Source organism: Natator depressus, chromosome 2 (assembly GCF_965152275.1).
Source record: "Natator depressus isolate rNatDep1 chromosome 2, rNatDep2.hap1, whole genome shotgun sequence".
Taxonomy (NCBI): Eukaryota; Metazoa; Chordata; order Testudines; family Cheloniidae; genus Natator; species Natator depressus.
Window position 1 is genome coordinate 63052172 of NC_134235.1, and position 20035 is coordinate 63072206.

At 48.8% G+C, this 20035-nt stretch overlaps 1 protein-coding gene across 10 annotated transcripts in view; it reads left to right on the top strand.

Moving 5' to 3' along the window:
* Positions 1-20035, top strand: part of ASPH (aspartate beta-hydroxylase) — a 190038-nt gene that overhangs the window by 161225 nt on the left and 8778 nt on the right. For all 10 annotated transcript variants that reach the window (XM_074944321.1, XM_074944317.1, XM_074944318.1 and 7 more), the window contains 2 exons: positions 3255-3392; positions 19535-19670. In XM_074944321.1, coding sequence (XP_074800422.1) covers positions 3255-3392; positions 19535-19670 — 274 coding nt within the window. The remainder of the gene's footprint in view (positions 1-3254; positions 3393-19534; positions 19671-20035) is intronic.

Sequence of the window (20035 nt, forward strand, 5' to 3'; positions counted from 1 at the left end):
TGACAATATTTTAGCACCTCAATTTTTAAAGTTGGGCTATCTCCTGTGGAAGTTTAATAAAATATCCCTCTGCTGAATTCTTGTGGATTTAAAAATTAATTTGCAAATAAGAATTAGTTGGCCTCCCCTTTATATATATATTTACTAATTTGTATTTGTACTAATATATATATAAAAGACAAAATTGAAATGCTTTTATGCTCAAAGTGGAGAAGATTAAGGAGAAGAAGAAGAATCCTGCTTGTAAGGACTATACTAGAGGACTAAATTATTGATTCTGTGTGGCTAACGATACCACACAGACACAATTAATTTGTACCATCCTAATTCCCAGGTAGGGATTTGTACTAATGTGTATGGAGTTGAAGGCCAAAGTTCTGTAGAAAAAGATCTAATCAATGATGAATGAACTTCTTGGGGTAGAGCAGACTGTTAAATTTAGCACAATGGGAAAGTCCACTGTTAATCTAACTTTTTCTCACTGGCCTTGCTAGACTTGGTGAACTTCAAGATTTAATCAAGGAAAGAGATCAGTACATAAGGAACATACGGAATTGTCATCACAGAAAGTAGACATTCATCTATTAGGGCTAAATTAGCAATTCATCTCTGGTAAATTGCAGGGGGTAGAGTAGAAGAGGCTCTTTCCAACTCAAATAATCCTATAAGATGGCACACTGAATTAAAAAAATATAAAATAAATGGAAAGTGCTATGTAAAGAATAAGTGGAGAAAATGATTTTTCATGGGGATTATATGGACTAAGTAATTATCAGACTATTAATCAATTGGAAAACATTGTTTATTGTTGCAGCTATCTTAAATTATAGAGTGGGCTCTGCCTAATCTTTCCCGACATTAACAGATGTATTTGAAATAAAAATGTTTTTAATATGGGCTAACAATAAAATACATCCCTACACATAAATAGCACTAGTGATCTCTCTCCACAGTCAGTAGTTCAAACAGGTAATTCAAACTCTTGTCACCTGGGCTAGCTTTAGGTATATTGCAAATGAGCATGTAAAGTCTACTAGTAGCCATAGTTGTTACAACTACAGGCTGAGGAACATATGTTAAAAATCATCCTGTTTCCATTTCAGAGGCTTAACCCAGATAAACTTAAACTATAAAGATATACTGGAGATTACCCAAGGTAATACATAACATTTTTATGATCCATACCTAAAGACACAATTTTAAAAATGTCCTCTCAGAAACTTATAATATTTTATAGCAGTCAAAAGGAAAAGCTCCAAGGCTGTCCACTGTTGTTCTATTTGTCAACACGGCTTTTCAGTGCTTTATACATCTACTGTAAGAGCACATTTTGCAGCAATTCTCTCCTTCATAGATCAGAGTTTTATACACCAGAGTATCATCCAACGTTTTAAGAGTGATGAAAACTTAAACATAGACCTCCAAAGAAATAATTCTCTCTGGTTTCATAGTCCTTGATGGTTGCTTAATAACTTGTCTTTGAAATCCAACTCAGCCATTAAAGTGTAAAGTACTTTTTTTATTTGAACAAAAGTGTATTAAGTAATTGGTTAAAATGACACATCAGATTTTTTAGGAAGGAATTCCATTATGTGAAGAAATCCAATAGCTTCTTTAATCGGTGACAGTTAAGATTAAGTCAAAGTATGCAGTACTGTAGTATCTGATTCCTGTACAAGAAACACTTCTATTTTTGTTTCTACTTCTCTAGGCTTTTTGGGGCAGTTTAATATGCTGGCATTACTGTCCTATACTGGATGGAATGTCAAATGTGCTTAGTTGGATTGTATTCATTTTTGTCCATAAGCTTACCTACAGAGAGAACCAAAAGTGATTGTCCTTTCGCTTAAATGTTAAACATCTGTATTTCTACTGCAAACAATCTTGGGTGTTCGTCCTTTGTGCCATATGTGTGCAGTTTACTAGATGACTGTAGTTACTGTGTACAGGCAGGGATTCACTGTAACAGAAGGGATAAGGGGACTGTTTTCTATTCTATGTTTGTACAGTCTAGCACAGAGTGCCTAACCGTGGCCTTTACGTGTTACTGGAATACAAATAATAATAATAATTAATACAACATCATAAACACACGCAGTGTTCCACCTTCTGGTGAGTTCTCTTTGGAGTAGATCATCTTTTCTTCTCCTTGGATCTGTACTTTAGTGGCAGAAAAAGGCAAAATTAACCTTGCCTGCTGATAGAGGGTGAGAGCCTACGATTCCTTGCTTATGTGAGTAGTCCCACTGAGGTCAAGCTTGCAGGATCAGACCAAAGCAAGAGCATAAGAGTTAGACAGGATTTACTGTGGAGCAGTGGTTAGCAAACTATGGCACACTGGCTGCAATCAAATAGGTCTTTATAATTGATTCAGTAAATCAAAATGTGCACAGTCATATGGAGCTGGGTGGGGAGAAGGCAGCTGCCAGTCAGCCCCTGCCTCTAGGAATTACTGTTCCCATGCTGGGCAGTCAGGATGCTGGAGCTGGGTCTCCTCTCTGGCACCAGCTGATCTTCCTCCCCTGCCTCAACCTCTGCTCCCCAGCTTGCTTGGAGTGGCTGAGGCATGGTAGAAGAGGGGTGGGCAAGCAGGGTGGGTCCTCTGTTTCAGGAGGTCTGGGAGAGGGGCTCTTGGCAGCACTGCCTTGAGCAGGGAAGCCTTGGAGAGGGGACTGGAGAGCAGGGAGAATTTCGGGGGGGTCACCTCCTGGTCTGGTGAGTGTGGTGTGTTGGCTAGTATGGAATCAGGATTCCTCTCTCACAAAGCCCCTGGTTCCATGGTGTCTGAGTGCCTCACAGTCTTTATGGTATTTGTCTGCACAGCATCCCTGTGTGCTAGGGAAGTGCTGTCATCCCTGTTCTATGGATGGGGAACTGGGGATTGGGGGGGGGAGTGATTTGCTCACCTGGAGCAAGGGATTGAACCCCCAAGTCTCCCATGTCCGAGGTTAGCCCCTGAACTATTGGAACAGCCGTCCTCTTAGTGAATTACCATGGGTTGATTTTCACCTGTCTTGGTGAATACAGACTGGAATGTCTCACAACTTTGGTTGACTCGAGCTATCTACTCTATTTTTTTCTTAAGTGCTTATTACCAGGCTATCTTAAAGGATAAAATGATGCTCCTCTAGGAAGCCTGTTGCTTTGCCAAGAGGGAGTGTCATTCAGAGGTGTTGAAATGCCTTTTTAAGATTATTCTTTTCTGCTGAAGTTGGGCTGATGTAAATTGTTTGTTAACAATTGCAATCTGCTAGGCATACAGGTGGTATGAGCTTGGGCACCAGAGAGGACACTTTGCATCAGTTTGGCAGCGCTCTCTCTACAATGTTAATGGACTAAAAGCTCAGCCTTGGTGGACAGCAAAGGAAACTGGTTATACTGAATTGGTGAAGGTAAGTAATGAGTTTCTCCCTCTCTTTTTACCTAATAGACTATAAAATTAACTCCAGATGCTTTACACTGGGTGGCTGAAATAGATTTAATTAGTAAATACAACATTTACATGATAGGCCATTGAAGTTTATCAGGTGCAAAATGACATCAGAACCTCAGTGATTTGCACCAATGATGGGCACCCTCTATGAACTGTTGAGTTTTTGTAATTAGTAAGGGCTGAATCCTTCATCCCTTGTACTACAAAAGTCAGTGGCTTCATTCAGAGTTTTAATTGCATCAGAAATATGAGCCGAGGCCCCAAGTGACAGATACAATAAAGGATACCAGGATAATACTGTTTAGTTCTTTTAATGTTCTTTGCTCATTTAATTTGACAAGTGTAGTTCAGTTTTAATATTTATAGTAATACTTCATCATGTGTAAAAATGTATTCTAGTATATCTTGTAAAGAATACAGCCTTAAACAGAGACCTTGCTACAACAGACTGCTGTGAAATCCTGGATGAGAAATGGGAAGAAGTAACATTTTTGTGCATACTTGTGTGTTGCAAAGTGTGAATCAGCAACATTCTACTATGCGGGCATTTTAAAAACACGACTACTCATTTCCATGAAAAAACAGACTGATTCCTCCAAGGCAGCCATTTTTATATTTATATATAAAATAACATATGTTATGGTTCTGGTGCAGCTCTAAAGCAAAAAAATTGACTGTCCATTGTAATTTCCCAGTTACTGAGAAAAACACATTTTCCTGAATAACTTTTGATTGAATATAAAATCTGCGTGTATCTACTGTGGCAGAGCTCCGATCTTGTCCCTGTGGGTCCCGCGCGTCCAGGTGGTTTATGCTAGCCTCAGAGGCTCACTGCAACTCTCCACGTAGCCCTTCTCTCTCCAGGGCCAGGGATACAGTCTACTGAGCCCTTTTCATCATAAGCCAGCAAGGAGGTTGGTGAGAGAACTCCCACAGTCTCTGTTGCTCCTACGGCCTCATGCCAAAACAGTTTAGCCTCCTGTCCTGACAAGGGCCTGTTTTCCCCTCCCAGGAGGTGTTTCTGTAGTGGTGGATTGGGGGGGGGGGACCCAGGCCCGCCCTCTACTCTGGGTTCCGGCCCAGGGACCCTAATGGTAGCGCTGTTGGCAGCCAACCTTTCACTGCCAGAGTTGCTACCTTTCCCTGGGCCACTTCCCCACAGCTCTCCTGCTTCTCCCTTACCAATGACTTGAGGGTGTCTTCATTAATCAGCCCTTCAGCCATACTTCCTCTCCTCTGGCTCCTCCCTGCCTGACTGGAGTGAGCCCTTTTGTATTATCAGTGGGCCCTTAATTAGAGTCAGGTGGTCACATTAGCTTAATTGCCTCACCTGACTCTTTGCAGGTTAAATGGAGTCAGGTGTTCTCATTAGCCTGGAGCAGCCCCTGCTCTGGTCAGTCAGGGAACAGAAAACTGTTCATTCAGTGGCCAGAAGCACTGCCTTCTGCTCCTCTGCTGAACCCAACTGGCCTGGAGGGAGACTGCTGCTCTTGCTGCTGGGCCTCTGAAACTAGCTCCTTGGTTCCCTGTCCTACCTCCAGCCTGGTTCTCCCCCCTCCCCACGTGGTACCTCTGCCCTGATTAGCCCCTTATTCAGTGTGCCCATGCCCCACCCCCCATGCGCTTGTGCCTTTCGCCTGTTTGAGTTTGCCCCTATCTCACTGCACCCCCTAACGTTGTTATGACCCCCCCACCCCTAGTGCAGCTAGAGGAGCCGGATTCCCATTCTGAGTCAGTGACTGCCCCCCACGAGCCCTTGATAGCCCCCCTGTCCAGCCCACCCCTTTTGGTGCCCTCCTCCCCTGCCTGCAGCCTAGCGGGGAGGAGTGGTCGACCTGCTTCCCCTTTCCCCTCCTCTCTCTGGTGTTTTCCCCTCCCTCTCTGCTCATTATGGCGGGGGACATGGCGGGTGGGGCCCCTCCAGCAGCACCAGCTGCCCCTCTCCCGCCTGCCCTTCCATCACCCCCCGCCCCCCGAGCTTCTACCCTAACCGCCGCTACCAAACCACCGACCACTGCCCCCGCCGGGGCGCCGGCAGCGGCAGGCACCGGGGTGACCTCCACTGCTGCCACCTTCCTCGCCCCCTCAGATTCTGGGGGAGCCCCCGCAACCGGTGTGAAGGGCCAGGGTAGGAAGAAGGGGAAGGGCCCTGCCAAAAAGACCAGGCCCTCCATGGCAGGGACTGCCCTCACTGCCACGGCTCTTCCACCGGCTGCGGCGTCCCGCCCCGCTGTTCCCTCCGCCAGCTCTGCGGGTGTCCGTCCACCGGCCCCCAGGGCATACGCCCAGGTGGCGGCAGCCCCCCCTCCTGCTGCTAAGTCATCTCTCCCGCCCACCGCCTCAGCTATAGCGGCGGGGCCCCTTCCCGACCTTGACCAGGAAGCACGGCATCCGTTGCCTCCTGGTGCCCGCCTCACCCCACGTGGAGACATACGTGCGGGCGTTGGCGAGGGTGGTGGGGCCCACGGCCATTTTGTGGCAGCCTCCAAAATGTATGGCAAGGTCGTCGTCTTCTTAGCATCTGAAGCCGCCGCCCAGGAGGTGGTGGAGAAAGGCCTGGCAGTGGGGGGCATGTTCACCCCCCTGGAGCCGCTAGAGGATCTGGGTGTCCGCCTGGTCCTGACCTCTGTCACTCCCTTCCTTCCCAATGCCACCCTATTACCCGCCCTTTCGACCCTGGGGAAGCCCATTTCTGTCGTGAGCCCTCTCTCGCTGGGCTGCAACGACCCCGCCTTCCGTCACATCCTCTCGTTCCGCCGGCCAGTGCAGCTCCAACTGCCACCGGCATGTGGCGGAGAGGCGCTTGAGGGGTCGTTCTTGGTCCCCTACCAGGGGGCCCATTACCGGGTGCATTATTCCATGGGGGAGGCCCGGTGCTACCTCTGCCAGGCGATGGGGCACATCCGGAGGGACTGCCCCTTGGCCCAGCAAGGAGGGGCATCTGGGACCCCCGAGCCCCGGCAGGGCACCGGCCCCGTCATCACCGGCGCCCCTGGCTGCCCGGCATCCGGAGCCGCCCCTCCTCCTACTCAGTCCACCAGTGCTCCCCCTCGGTCCCAAGGGGTGCTTCCCCCAGCGCGCCCAGATGAGCGGGAGAGCCCCGCCTCTGCTGCCTGCAATCTGGCAGGGCCCCTAGAGGAGGGTGTGGCAGGGATACTGCCGGACATGGGAGAGGGCCGGCCGCAGGGGGAATCTTCCTTCCCTCGTGCTGCCCCACCACTGCCTCCCACAGTCCCTGAGCCATCGCCCCTGCCCCCCAACCTGACCCCTGTTAGCCGGCCCCCCGATGATGCCATGGAGGGCTGGGCCCTAGTCCAGGGGAAACGGGGGAAGCGGAAGGCTCGAGCTCTGCTCCTTTCCGCCGATGCGGGAGCCCCCCAGAAGACCAGAAAGGGGGGCACCGATGCCGAGCCTTCTGCCTTGCCCGCGGGTGCGTTCCATCCCCCGGTACCGGCTGAGGAAGACGTGGCAGCACGGGAGGGCAGTACCGCCCCTCCAAGGCCCCCGATGGAGCCTCTGGAGCCCCTGTGAGCCCTGAGGCAAAAGCGTCGCTTCGGGCACTGGCGGGGAGAACTCTGGGGTGGTGGAAGGAGAGCTCCCTTCCATCTACGAGGAGATCGAGGCCCTGGGTCTGACCCCGGTCACCCAGTAGGAGGATGACCCTCTGCCAGCGGGCCTCGATCTGAGCAACCTCACCCCAGCCCCGCCTTCTCCATGCTCCCTCCCCCTAACCGCTGTTTCTGCTCCCTCCTCCAAGGGTTCCCTGGGCTCCTCCATCTGCCCGGCTGTGGGTGGCACCCTGCTGTTGGCCGCCGAGCCCACCGAGGCGACCGCCGGTGCCGTGCGGCTGGGACCCGAGCCCCACGGGCTGCCCCTCGTGGGCATGTGGCGACCGACCTCCTTCCCGGGCGGGGACCCCACTGAAGATGTCGTGGCAACTACGCCGGCCGTTGTGCCGGAGCCCAGCATCACAGAGGGCCCCCTTCCCTGCCCCCAGCTCCCAGAGCTTGATCGAGAGGGGCCATTTCCCAGCGGCCTGGCTACTGCGGCCCAGGATCCAGCTTTTGCCCCTCTCCAAGACTCTGCACGCGACCCCTGCCTTGCTCCCACTCTGGATCCCTGCCCTGCCCCTGATGTCAACCCCATCCCTGTCCCCTCCACCTCCCGTGATATCATTGCTGCCCCTGGGGCCGTCATCTCCTCGCTCCTAGAGGATAGCCCACAGGGAGCGGCCTCTGTATTTCCCAGTCCCGACTCACTAGGGGCTGCTATCTTCCCTCCGCCGCCCCTAATCGAGCCGGGGTTTGAGGGGGGCTGCGTGGCGCCAGCCCATCTGGCGCCATGTCGGGGGTCTGCTCCTTGCCTGCCCATTTCGGTGGGCCACGGGGCTGTGTCAGTGGTCCCTCCGGAGGAAAGCCAGGGCTACTGACCCCGGCCCCCCATACGCTGCGAGAGTTCCTTGAGGATGTCCGGGGCTCCTGTAACAAGGTGCAGCTCGCTCTCCAGCGATAGGGGGACTTCCATCAAATCTTCCAGGCCACGAGGGCCCTCATGGGGGAGGGTAAAAGGACCGGGAAGCAGGCTGCCGCGGCCTACCAGCGGGTCTGCCTCTTCTGTGACTCCCTACTCACCTACGGGGTAGGTCACAGATTGTTGCGTGGCCCGTTGGGAACCACGGGCGTCCCTGCTGGTGAGGATCCCCCTCAGCCCTCCTCATGGCACTTCTCACCATCACAACGTTAAACACCCGGGGCTGTAGGATGGATCTCCGCAGGTACCAGGTGCTCTCCTTCCTTCGGGAGGGGGGTACTCTGTGGTTTTCCTGCAGGAGACCCATACGGATCTGGCTGCCAAAGATAGCTGGCGGCTGGAATGGGGGGACAGGGTCTACTTTAGCCATCTCACAGTTCGTACGGCTAGAGTGGCGACCCTGTTCTCCCCCGACCTACAGCCCGAGGTGCTGGGGGTCGCCGAGGCTGTGCCGGGCCGCCTGCTGCACCTCCGGGTCCGTATGGAGGGGCTCATGGTCAGTCTTGTCAACGTCTATGCCCCGACATCGGGCCCGGAGCGGCTGCGTTTCTTTCAGCAGGCGTCCGCCTTCCTCGGCACCTTGGATCCTCGTGAGTGCCTGGTCCTGGGCGGGGACTTTAATACTACCCTCGAGGAGTGGGACCACTCGGGGACCAAGCAGTGCCCGGCCGCCGCGGACGTCCTCTGGGAGATAGTCGACCATCACTCCCTGGTGGACGTCTGGTGCGACCACCACCCGGACGACGTCTCGATGTTCACTTTTGTCCAGGTGGAGGCCCATCGGTCGCAACACTCCCGGTTGGACTGCATCTATTTATCATGTTTCCACCTTTCACGGGCCCACTCCTCCAGCATCCGGCCAGCCCCATTCTCCGATCATCACTTAGCCACCGTGACGGTCTCTCTCTGTGCAGAGAGGCCAGGGCCGGCCTATTGGCATTTTAACAACAGCTTGTTGGAGGATGTGGGCTTCGTGGCGTCCTTCTGGGAGTTCTGGCTGGCCTGGTGAGGGCAGCGGTGTGCCTTTCCCTCGGTGCGGCGGTGGTGGGACCTGGGGAAGGTGCGCGCCTGGCTCTTCTGTCGTGACTACACCCGGGGCGCCAGCCGACGGAGGGATGCAGCGATAGGGCAGTTGGAACGGGAGGTCTTAGAGCTGGAGAGGTGTCAGGCCGCCAGCCCTGAGGATCCATCCCTCTGCGGGGCGTGCCGGGAGAAGCGGGAGGAGCTCCGGGCCCTCAAGGACCATTGGGCCCGGGGTGCCTTTGTTCGATCCCACATCCGCCTCCTTCGGGAGATGGATTGCGGCTCCTGCTTCTTTTACACCCTGGAGAAAAGGATGGGGGCCAAGAAGCACATCACCTGCCTCCTAGCAGAGGACGGCACCCCCTCACGGATCCGGCAGAGATGTGCGGGAGGGCCAGGACCTTCTATGCAGGGCTTTTCTCCCCGGATCCGACTGATCCTAATGCTTGCAGAGTGCTTTGGGATGAACTCCCGATGGTCAGCACAGGCGACCAAGACCGGCTAGAGCTGCCTCTCACTCTGGCCGAGTTTTCGGAAGCCCTCCGCTGCATGCCCACCAATAAATCTCCGGGCATGGACGGGCTGACCGTGGAGTTCTACTGCAGGTTCTGGGATGTCCTCGGCTGAGACCTAGTCACTGTCTGGGCCGAGTCTCTGCAGAGCAGGGTCCTCCCTCTTTCGTGCAGGCGAGCTGTCCTCGCCTTATTGCCGAAGAAGGGGGACCTCTGCGATTTACGAAATTGGCATCCCGTCTTGCTCCTCAGCACGGACTACAAGGTCGTAGCGAAAGCCATCTCGCTGCGGCTAGGGTCCATGCTGGCAGACGTGATCCACCCAGACCAGACCTACACCGTCCCGGGCCGCACCATCTTCGACAACCTGTATCTGGTCCGGGACCTCTTGGAACTCGGGTGTAGGGACGGTCTGTCGTTTGCCCTCCTATCCCTGGATCAGGAGAAGGCGTTCGACAGGGTGGACCATGGGTATCGCCTGAGCACTCTGCGAGCGTTTGGCTTCGGACCCCAGTTTGTGGGTTTTCTCCGGGTGCTGTACACCTCCGCAGAGTGTCTGGTGAGGCTCAACTGGACCCTGACCCAACCGGTCAGCTTCGGGCGAGGAGTATGGCAGGGGTGCCCACTCTCGAACAAGCTGTACGCTCTGGCGATCGAGCCCTTCCTCTGTCTCCTCCGCAGGAGTTTGACGGGGTTGATGCTGCGGGAGCCAGAGCTGCGGCTGGTCCAGTTGGCATACATCAACGATGTGCTCCTCGTGGTCCAGGACCTGGGTGACTTGGCGTGGGTGGAGGCTTGCCAGGCCATCTACTGGGCAACCTCCTTTGCCCGGGTCAACTGGGTCAAGAGCTCTGGCTTGGTGGTAGGGGACTGGTGGCAGGCGAGCTCCCTCCCACCCGCGCTTCAGGCCATCTGGTGGAGCGCGGGTCCGCTGCTCCATCTCGGCGTTTACCTTTGCCACGCATCCGTCTCCACCGGAGAACTGGCACAGTTTAGAAGGCAGGGTGGTAGAGCAGCTCCAGAGATGGACAGGACTCCTCCAGTGCCTCTCCCTTAGAGGGAGGGCACTGGTGCTTAATCAACCAGTCCTGTCCATGCTCTGGTACCGGCTCAACACCCTGGTCCCGGCCCCGGGTTTCCTGGCCAACCTCCGGACATCGATTCTGGAGTTCTTCTGTTCAGGACTGCACTGGGTCTCTGAAGGGGTTCTCCATCTACCCCTGGAGGAGGGAGGGCAGGGCCTGAAGTGTCTCCACACTCAGGTCCATGTCTTCTGCTCCAGGCCCTGCAGAGGCTCCTTTATGGTCCAGGTAGTCCAGCGTGGAGCGTACTAGCGCACGCCTTCCTGCACCACTTCTGAGGGCTCCGATATGACCGGCAGCTCCTTTATCTCCATCCGAGAGGTCTTCCGCGAGACCTCTCCAGGCTGCCGGTCTTCTACCAGGACCTCCTCTGGACCTGGAAACTGTTCACAGCGACCAGGTCCGTGGCAGACTCCGTGGGGGCAGATCTCCTCGCAGAGCTCCTGCTACACAACCCCCAACTCTATGTGCAGGTGGCAGAGTCCCTCTCGGTGCGCCAGAGGTTGGTCCTGGCAGAAGTCACCAGAGTCGGAGACCTCCTGGACTATGACAGGGGAGACTGGCTGGATCCCCTGACAGTCGCTCAGCACGTGGGGCTCTCCAGACCTCGTACTCCCCTGCGTGTACTTCAGGAGGTGAGGGCTGCTTTGTCGTCCGCTGCTTGGGTTTACCTCGACCAGGTCATAAGAGAGGGCGCGCCCCTCCACCCCAGACCCCCCAGACCTTTTCATTGGGCCCCTATCCCGTGGACCCGACCGACCCCCCCGGTCCCTTCACCATGAGCCAGCTACACGATTTGCAGCTGGTCCGTTTCCAGACCGCGCCAAGGAAACATCTATACACGCTCGTGCTCCACACCCTTCACGTCTTCATCCTCGCCACCTCTAGAGGATATCAGTTGGCGGCTCCTTCACGGGGCCATGAGCACAGGCATGTACTTGGCGCGGTTCACCCCTATCCCAGACACCTGTCCCTTTTGTGGCGTGAGGCAGAGTTCCTCTGGGAGCCGTCCACTGAATCCCTTGATGCCTTTGAGAAGCCATGGGCGCTGTCCGGCGTTCTCTGCTTGGTGTCCCTGTCTGGTTCCTTTCGTTTGACCCTTTGACAGCACTCCTGTCCCTGTTATTTCATTAGTTGTCCCCCCGTAATTATTTGGTTTCCAGGTCCTGTGGACCCCCCCTCTTAGGCTGGGGGGGATCCTTTTGCACTTCCTCGATCCCAATAAGGCTACTCTGCTCTACCCAACTGGACTGGGTCTATCACACTACACACACACACACACACAGTATATGAAGAAAAACATGTAGAACCATATATTGCCTGGCACAAGGGAGAGATCAAAACACAGGGTGCCTCTTGCCCTGTCAAGGAGCTGTGCACTGTGGAAGTCCTCAGGGCAGTGCCTTTCAGAGCTAGCTTCAGGAAAGATGGAGCCATGGCCCGGTCCCATCCACATCCACCAGCAGAGGCACAGAGAGGAAGTGAATACTGCACCCTCACCAAAGGTGATGCAGTGGTCATGCTACCCCAGCACTTTGGGATTTCCAGGAGCTGAGCCTGCCTTTCTGAAGTACAGTGCCTCTCTGAATTTCTTCGGTGGTGATGTTGCACCTTAAGAGCACTTTTAATAGAATAGAATAGAGTTATGTAAACCATGCAAGCAATGGAATCCCTGAAAGCACAAAAGTACGATCACAATGAATGACAGAAGAGAGTAGGAACAGTAAGAGGAAGATCAATAATAAAAGGAAGTGAAACAACAATTGGGATAGATGGATGTCAAGGAAAATGTAGAATTTCTGAAGCTTGATATGAGTTACCATCTGCAATTTCCAGGCTTTTGTAAATTTGGATCTGAAAGCTGACATTGGAAAATATTTGTATACTCACATTATGTGTCTCATATTTATTAGTTTATGATATTTATTTTATTTTGTGTCTTTCATTTATATGTTAAAAATATTGCCCATGATGGAATTTAAAATGTTTTTGTTTGTAGTAGTTGTAGTCAGTTACAGCTGTACACAAAGTTGTGAGTCTGTGTTTTTCCCATGTAGAAAATGGGAACTCACTACCAAGGTAGCTAGGTCAGTCATTTGTCCAAATAACAGCGAAACCTGGTCTTTTAACATTTGTTAACCACTGTAAGCAAAATAATGATTAAAAGAAAAAGCTAAATCAGGTTGGATGCACAGTACTATGGGGTGATAACTAATAAAGTACTCAGAGGTAATGCAATATTTAGACGGATTATGTCATTGCACTTGGACTGTATTACTGGTCTTGATTTATGTGCACATTTTACTTTAAGTGGAGAGAGAGATATTTCACATTCTTTAAGTTTAAGGTAACCTTCACAATTGCTAGTGTGAGTCCAAAATATAAGTTGAAGGCATCTCCAAAAAAGATTTGTAGTATTGTATCCTCTCCCACCCATTACCATTCCCACCCCCCAATAACTCAATACAATTGTTTGAATATTTAAAAAAAGGTCAAATTAATTCTAAAAATGTACTGTGCTGCGAGCAAAATATGCAGTAGCATTCCCGAGACAGTGGTAACAAGCTTAATAAAAACTGCTGTTTTATTAACTTCAAAGACATTCTGACTTCCGTTTAAATTTTTGTTAAAACGATGAAAATCTGTGCAAGTTGTTTCCCCATCCCACATGATGAAAACCAATCTGTAATCATTCTTCCCTGCTTTGCATCTTATATGGTCATTTAACATCTGTGTGAGATGGATGTAAATTGCAACCAAACAGGAATGAAAGAGTTTGACACTTTCTTTGCACAGGGGTACATGGCTGGACAAGGTGCCAGGCAGTGGATAATCAGGCCTCTTCTCCCTCAGAGCTGTTCTACGTATTGTTGAATGCAAGTTAGCAGTCAGTGTAGACCAGAACAAACCATATTCAGCACTATGGCAGCTTTACAGTGATTAAATTCTACACACTGAGGGTTTATTCATTATTAGTGATACAATGCTGAACACAGTTTGTCCTGATCTACACTGTCTGCTATAATGTGTTCATTGTATTACTTAACACAGCAGTGCATAGCCATGTTCAAAACAGTACCATTTTGTCGCTTAGACTACCATAAACGTATTTAATGTTCTGTTATGGTTTCTTTGGGATGGGGATGAGAATTGAGCTATGTCTTGTCTTGCCCAGTGTACAAAGAACTTAGGGGAAAATGCCTTTTTCTAGTATTCCTAGTTTGAGAATAGTCACTTTCCTTTCCTTTACTTTACAATAACACAGCTAATTCCAGGATCCAGGGAATATTCAAAAATGAGTATAAGCATATTTTAAAATATTACCATTTCAAGGGATGCTTATGCCTGGTAAGCAAAGGGTTAATGCCCCTGAAACTGCTGCATACAGTTTAATAATTAAGCTTTGGAGGGTCCTCGGAAAAAAATAGGGACAAGCCTAATTGGTGACAAGCCTCCAATTCCCTAGAGGGCAGAGAATCTAAATGAGCTACATGGAAAGAGCCTGTTGAGTGACTGGTAAGTAGGTGTGCTGGTAATATTGCTCTTTCTATGTCTGTCTCGGTCATCATCATAGTATTTGAGGGATTTGGATTCTGAGGGCTTGTCTACACTGGCAACATTAAAGCCCTGCCACGGCAGCGCTTTCTAGTGGCTTGTGTAGTTGTGGCACAGCGCTGGGAGAGAGCTCTCCCAGTGCTCTAAAAGAAACCCACCTCCATGAGGTATTTTTTCACACCCCTGAGCAAGAAAGTTGCAGTGCTGTAAAGTGCCAGTGTAGACAAGCCCTAATAAGATGCAGGAAACTCCTCCTTTCTTCTTCAGTCTCCACGAAAGGAATAAATACGTCTCTGAATGAAAAGCAAACTAAGTTGCTTCTGCAGCTGACACCTTTCCTTGGTGCAATTGGTTGCCCCTCTGCTAGCATGTAGCAGGATATTTTTGATTCATTGCACCGTTGTGTGGTATTTTTATTTAAATCCAATATATGTTTACTTTCTGGTGAGTTAGTTCTCATTCAAAATGTACAAGAGGTAAGCCATGTTTTGTATCCTGAAATAATCTTCACTAGTCCTAAATACGTACCAACACAAATAATGTTGTCCTTTCCTTATATTGTAGCTTTGACATTTGGAAAGGATCCCAGTAATACTTTGCCAACAATGTACTACACTGAGTGGAAATGATTGATTAAACTAGATCATGTACTTTTCTCTGACAATGTGGATTTTACTAATTAAGAAATTCAAGCCATCCTCACCTGGAAGAAAATGAAAGCGGTAGCTACCCTACCACATATCCCCTATCCATAATTGGCCTTGAAAGGAGTGCTGGGTGGTTAAATAGAATCTTTTGCAGGTTGTGCTGACACCTAGGTTTGAAATGGTTTAGAAAACAAAGGATAAAAGTTAAAACTGAATGGTGAAATTAAGTTGTAAATTAAGAGGAGTAACTGTTTAATATAAAAAAGTGGGTAGAGACTTTAAGGAAAGCCCTGTCTTGCAAAGAGCAAAGGCATTAAACATTTATTTTGTGACACTGGTGATGTTTATAGATTAAATAGGCTTTGGAAACTCAGAGTGAGGATTTCTTGTGTTCAGTACTCTTTTTTTTTTTTCTAAAAATCAAGATTAAGTGAAGAAAACCCATACTCAGGTGTAGTACAGTATTTGCAATTAAAATCTACAGTGTAATCAGATGCAAAGCAATAATAAGATGCAATTACTGTTTAAGAAAAAGACATTGAGGAAAAAACTGTGTAGGGGTTTATAGAAATCAGCTCTTATTGAACAAATGCTTGTACTCAAGATACTATTCACATTTGGATTCTTGATTCGAACCAAGATTGGATCACAACTCAAAAGAGTTGGCTCGTCTTAACCTGTTGTTTGAAATTATGCAAATAATACGGTATGGTAATTTTAAATATTTTCCTGGGAAATGCCAGTACTTGGAATATCAGCAAGACAGTTGGTCCCAGTCCTGCAAACACTCATGTGCTTGACTTCAGCAGGACTACTCATAGTTAAGGCTACGTTTTAGTCACAGGTATTTTTAGTAAAAGTCATGGACAGGTCCTGGGCAGTAAACAAAAATTCACGGCCCGTGACCTCTCCACGACTTGTATTATATACCCCCGACTAAATCTTGGGGATGGGGGCAACACAAGGGGTGCTGTGGGTGTTCGGGGGAGGGGGCGTCCTGGGACCGGTGCTGGGGCAGGGAGGGCGGGGGGGAGTTGGCGGGGCTGGCAAGCTCCCTACCAGCTCCATGCCTCCCCGGAAATGGTGACGTCACACAGCTCTGCGTGCTGTCTCCTCCCTGAGTGCTGGATCTGCAGTTCCCATTGGCTGGGAACTACAGCCAATGGGAGCTGCGGAGGTGTTGCCTTCAGGTGGAGGCAGTGCACAGAGCCCCTTGGCCTAGGAGCCAAGGGAAGTGCCACTTCTGGGGAGCTTACCCCCACCCCCAAAGTAAATGCCACCCAGAGCCCTCACCCACTCCCGTGCCCCAACTCCCAACTCTTAGCTCCCCACCCAAACTCCTGCTTTTGCTGGGGTGGTGGTGGTGGCCTGAGACTGCCCCAGCAGCGGCCGGTGCAGCTGGCCACTACAGAAGTCGCGGAAAGTCACAGAATCTGTGACCTCCCTGAGAAACTCGCAGCCTTACTCATAGTTAAAGTTCAGCATGTGTGTAAGTGTTTTCAAAACCAGGGTCTTGGAGATAAACACGGAGTTGTGTTTGAACTTTTCCATGTAGTGCTCAGGTTCCTGAATCCACTTTCCATCTGATAAGAGACAAATGTGAATATTACTTGTAGTGAAGAATTATCAAGTTGCTTTGCAGACATATTCAGTTCTATTCAAATCAGTTTGTCCACAGGTCTGTGGAGACAGAGTCTTAAAAGGAAAGTAAAAGGACCTTCCAGGTGAATTTTGGCCTGTTTTGCTTGCAAACCTCTAGAAGTGATAGGGAAGATGCTACATACAAGCTGTGATATAGACCCATGCTCTTCATATTAGCAAGAGGTGGGTGCTGGACCAGTTATTGTCAGGGATTAACAATATCTCCTTTTGGGAGGGAAAGATACAGACCTTGTGCATTAGATCCTTGCTCAAATGGAAGAAATGCTTGATACTGATATTCTAGCTAATCACTGCCCAGTCTCAGCCTCTCCTTTTTGGGCCAGGGAATTGAGGCATTTGTCACAAAGCACCTCTGGCACCATTTAGAGTTTTCTGATTTTCTTGACCTGTATTATTTTAAATTACGGCCTGTATAAAGTCAAGCTGCATTGGTGTCCTTCCTCTGTTCCTGCCAATAGGTGGTCAGTTATTCACGATAGTACTTTCATCTGGAACAACAGCGTTTTATAGCTTTGAACATGAAGTGGTATTAACTCACCTGCCGATTCTGGCTTGGGTTAACAACACTGTCTTCAGTGCTCCATTCTAGCCTTTCCCAAAAAGTCTCAGAGGCTGATGATATGAAACTGCATATCCATAAAGTACCCTGCTTTGGGGTTTGCAGGGCTCTTTGATATGCATGTGAGGCAACTAGGAAGCCTGTGAGCTATTTAGGACTACATTACTACCGGTATTCTAAATTCAGCTCTGTCTTTTCCATCAGACCTAAGCAGTGCAGTCTTTCTCATCTGTTTGGACACTATGTAGGTCATACTAGTGGGGAAGGGTGAAATCTCTAAAGGACTTCATAAGGCTTGCATCTGATCCCTCTATTTACCCGTCTGTTGCCCATGCATTTGTCAAGGATGTTTTCTACCCTCATATACTCCTGGATTCCCAAGCAGCGAAGGCGTAAAGTATTTTTACCAATGTATGGCTGGCAATGAGTCTGTAAACTTTTTTGATCCTTGGACTTTTGCTTCCCTCCCCCCCGCCCCAATAAGAAAAGTAAAGCTTCTGTAGTTTTTGTTGGAAAATGATTTTTTTTCTTGTTGGAGTTAAGTATACAGGAAGATTGTAGTGAAACCCACCTGAAAAGAGGCTACAATGAGCACAGTAGGAAGCACAGTAATTGCGAACACCGTCTTATATTGGAGAGGGAGAGAGAGAGAGAGAATCCTAGCCACTGGAAAGAAAAAAGGAGATCTACAATAGACAGGAAGTACAATCCTAATTTTCCTAGATCTTGGCACACACACTCAGAAAAGAGCTGGTAAGAGTCAATCATTTTATTGTGGAAAACCCAGAGAATTCTAGGAATTGTATTTCTAAAGCTCTTTAGATACATCTGTGCTGCAAAGTGAAGGTCTGATTGTCACATGGGTAGGCACAACCAGATTAGTTTTAATCTAGTTAGCCAGATAATAATATCTGTGTAGATGTGGTGGCATGGACTTCAGCATGGCATAGCAATCAGAGTCCAGTCCCTCCCGGGTATGTCTATGTTGCAGCAGGGAGTGTGCCTCCCAGTCTAAATAGACAGACTGGTGCAAGCTTGGCTTGAGCTAACCTTTTCGGCCCCCATGTACAAGCTTGGGTGATTGGCCGAGCAGCCGCCTATGCTGCAACATCCATGCGTCTATTTTTAGCATACTATCTCGAGCAAAGCTGGCACCAATCTGGCATGCTCTCGGAGCCAGCTGGGGTATGTACTCAGGTTGCTAGATGGTGCCACTACGTCTATACTACTATTGTTACCTGTACTACCTAAATTAAAGCTAACACAAACATACCTACCCATGCTATAATCACATCTTCACTTTGCAGTTGTGTCAAGGTATCCATTTTCTGGGCTCCGCTTGCTGCCTGTCATTTAACTGAAGAAAGTCAAGTGGCAAGGCAGCCATTGGACTGAAATGGAAATGTCATGGATTCACACATTTTAAGGCTAGAAGCGACCATTATGGTCATCTACTCTGACCTCCTGCGTTAACACAGATCTTAGAATTTCGCACAGCAATCCTTGCATCTAGCCCATCACATTCAAACAGATGATATGGAGACGAACCAGTAAGAGCCCATGTTGCATGTTGAAATGAATTAAAATATTCCTACACAAATGCTTTTGTTTTCAAAAATTGGAGGAGGAAATGCAAAATTGCTCATGCAAAATGTGGTTCAGTGAACAAAGTAAATGGTTGGGAAATAGAAATCATTTTTGTATCATTAGGTCCAATTGTTACTGTGTTCACTTATACGACTGTAAGATTAAAATTACTGGCTACAATTAGAATATTAATTCTGTAATTTATAAGATTCTATGCAAATATAATGTCCTAAGGAAGCAGAGAAGAGTAGAGCTTTAAATTTCTCATACTAACTTTTGAAGAATGATTCAGTTTTGAATGCATACTGGCTAAAAAGAGGATAGATGTTTATGATTTAAACTTCTCCACCATTTTCAGGGACTGTGTATATAATCCTTCTGCTGGAATTTCAAGTCAAATATTATCTTCCTTTTCAATGGTATCAGAGTGCACAAATGAAGCTTAGTAGACCTCACTGAAGTTTTAACTTATAATTGCAGAGTTAAGTAGAGTGCTTATATTGTTCCACTTTGAACCGTAAAACTCAGTTGGTCACTTTGAGTTTCAGATTATGGTAGTGGGCTTGTTGTCTCGAGAGTATGCCAAGTACTAGTGTGCTGAGAGTGAACAGATCATCAGCACTCTTGTTAGCTTGCAATATAAAATGATCTGTTACACAGCCCTTAGGCTAATTAAAAAGCAAATTAAAGTGGGGGCCAGTCTGTGAGCTGGCTGGGGATTATTGAAATTATTATGATACAAAAGTAATTGAATCTGAAGAATGACATGATGGTTGTTTTTACAGCCTTAAAATGCCTTCACAGAAATTGAAAGTAAGGAAACTTGACAATGATGAACGCTGTTACTGCTGTTAAATTAAAAAAAGAGAGAGAGGCAGAAAAACTAAAGAGGTGCTCAAACTGAACACAAATTCTCAGAATAATAATGGTGGTTCTCACTACAGTCCCTAGAAAAAACCTGGAAGCTTATTCGTGATGAAGGGCTTTCTGTGATGGATAAAGGAAAAGGCCTCTTCTTACCTGAAGATGAGAACCTGCGAGAAAAGGGAGATTGGAGCCAGTTCACATTGTGGCAGCAAGGTAAGTAACCTGTTTGTTAGTGTTCCTTCTCATTGGCCCCTCCCCTTCGTTCACTCCATATTCTGTAATAAGAAATAGTAATATAGCTTTACGAAACCAATGCTATTTTGTTAAGTTTCTGGAACCGTCATCTGAGCCTGTGGAATTTGCACCCTGAGCATAGTGAGCAAGAATTCTTTATGATAAATCACATTGCCCAGGAGCACCTGCAGAATCCAACACCACAATACCCATCTCTTGGCAAAGTTGCCAAGATTTTGTTCTAGCAAAGTCAGTAGTGCACAAGTACAAATCAGCCCAGAGGATGGAGAGAAGGTGGGAAGGAAAAAATGTATCTCCAGTCTTTTGTCACCAACCAGATGAAA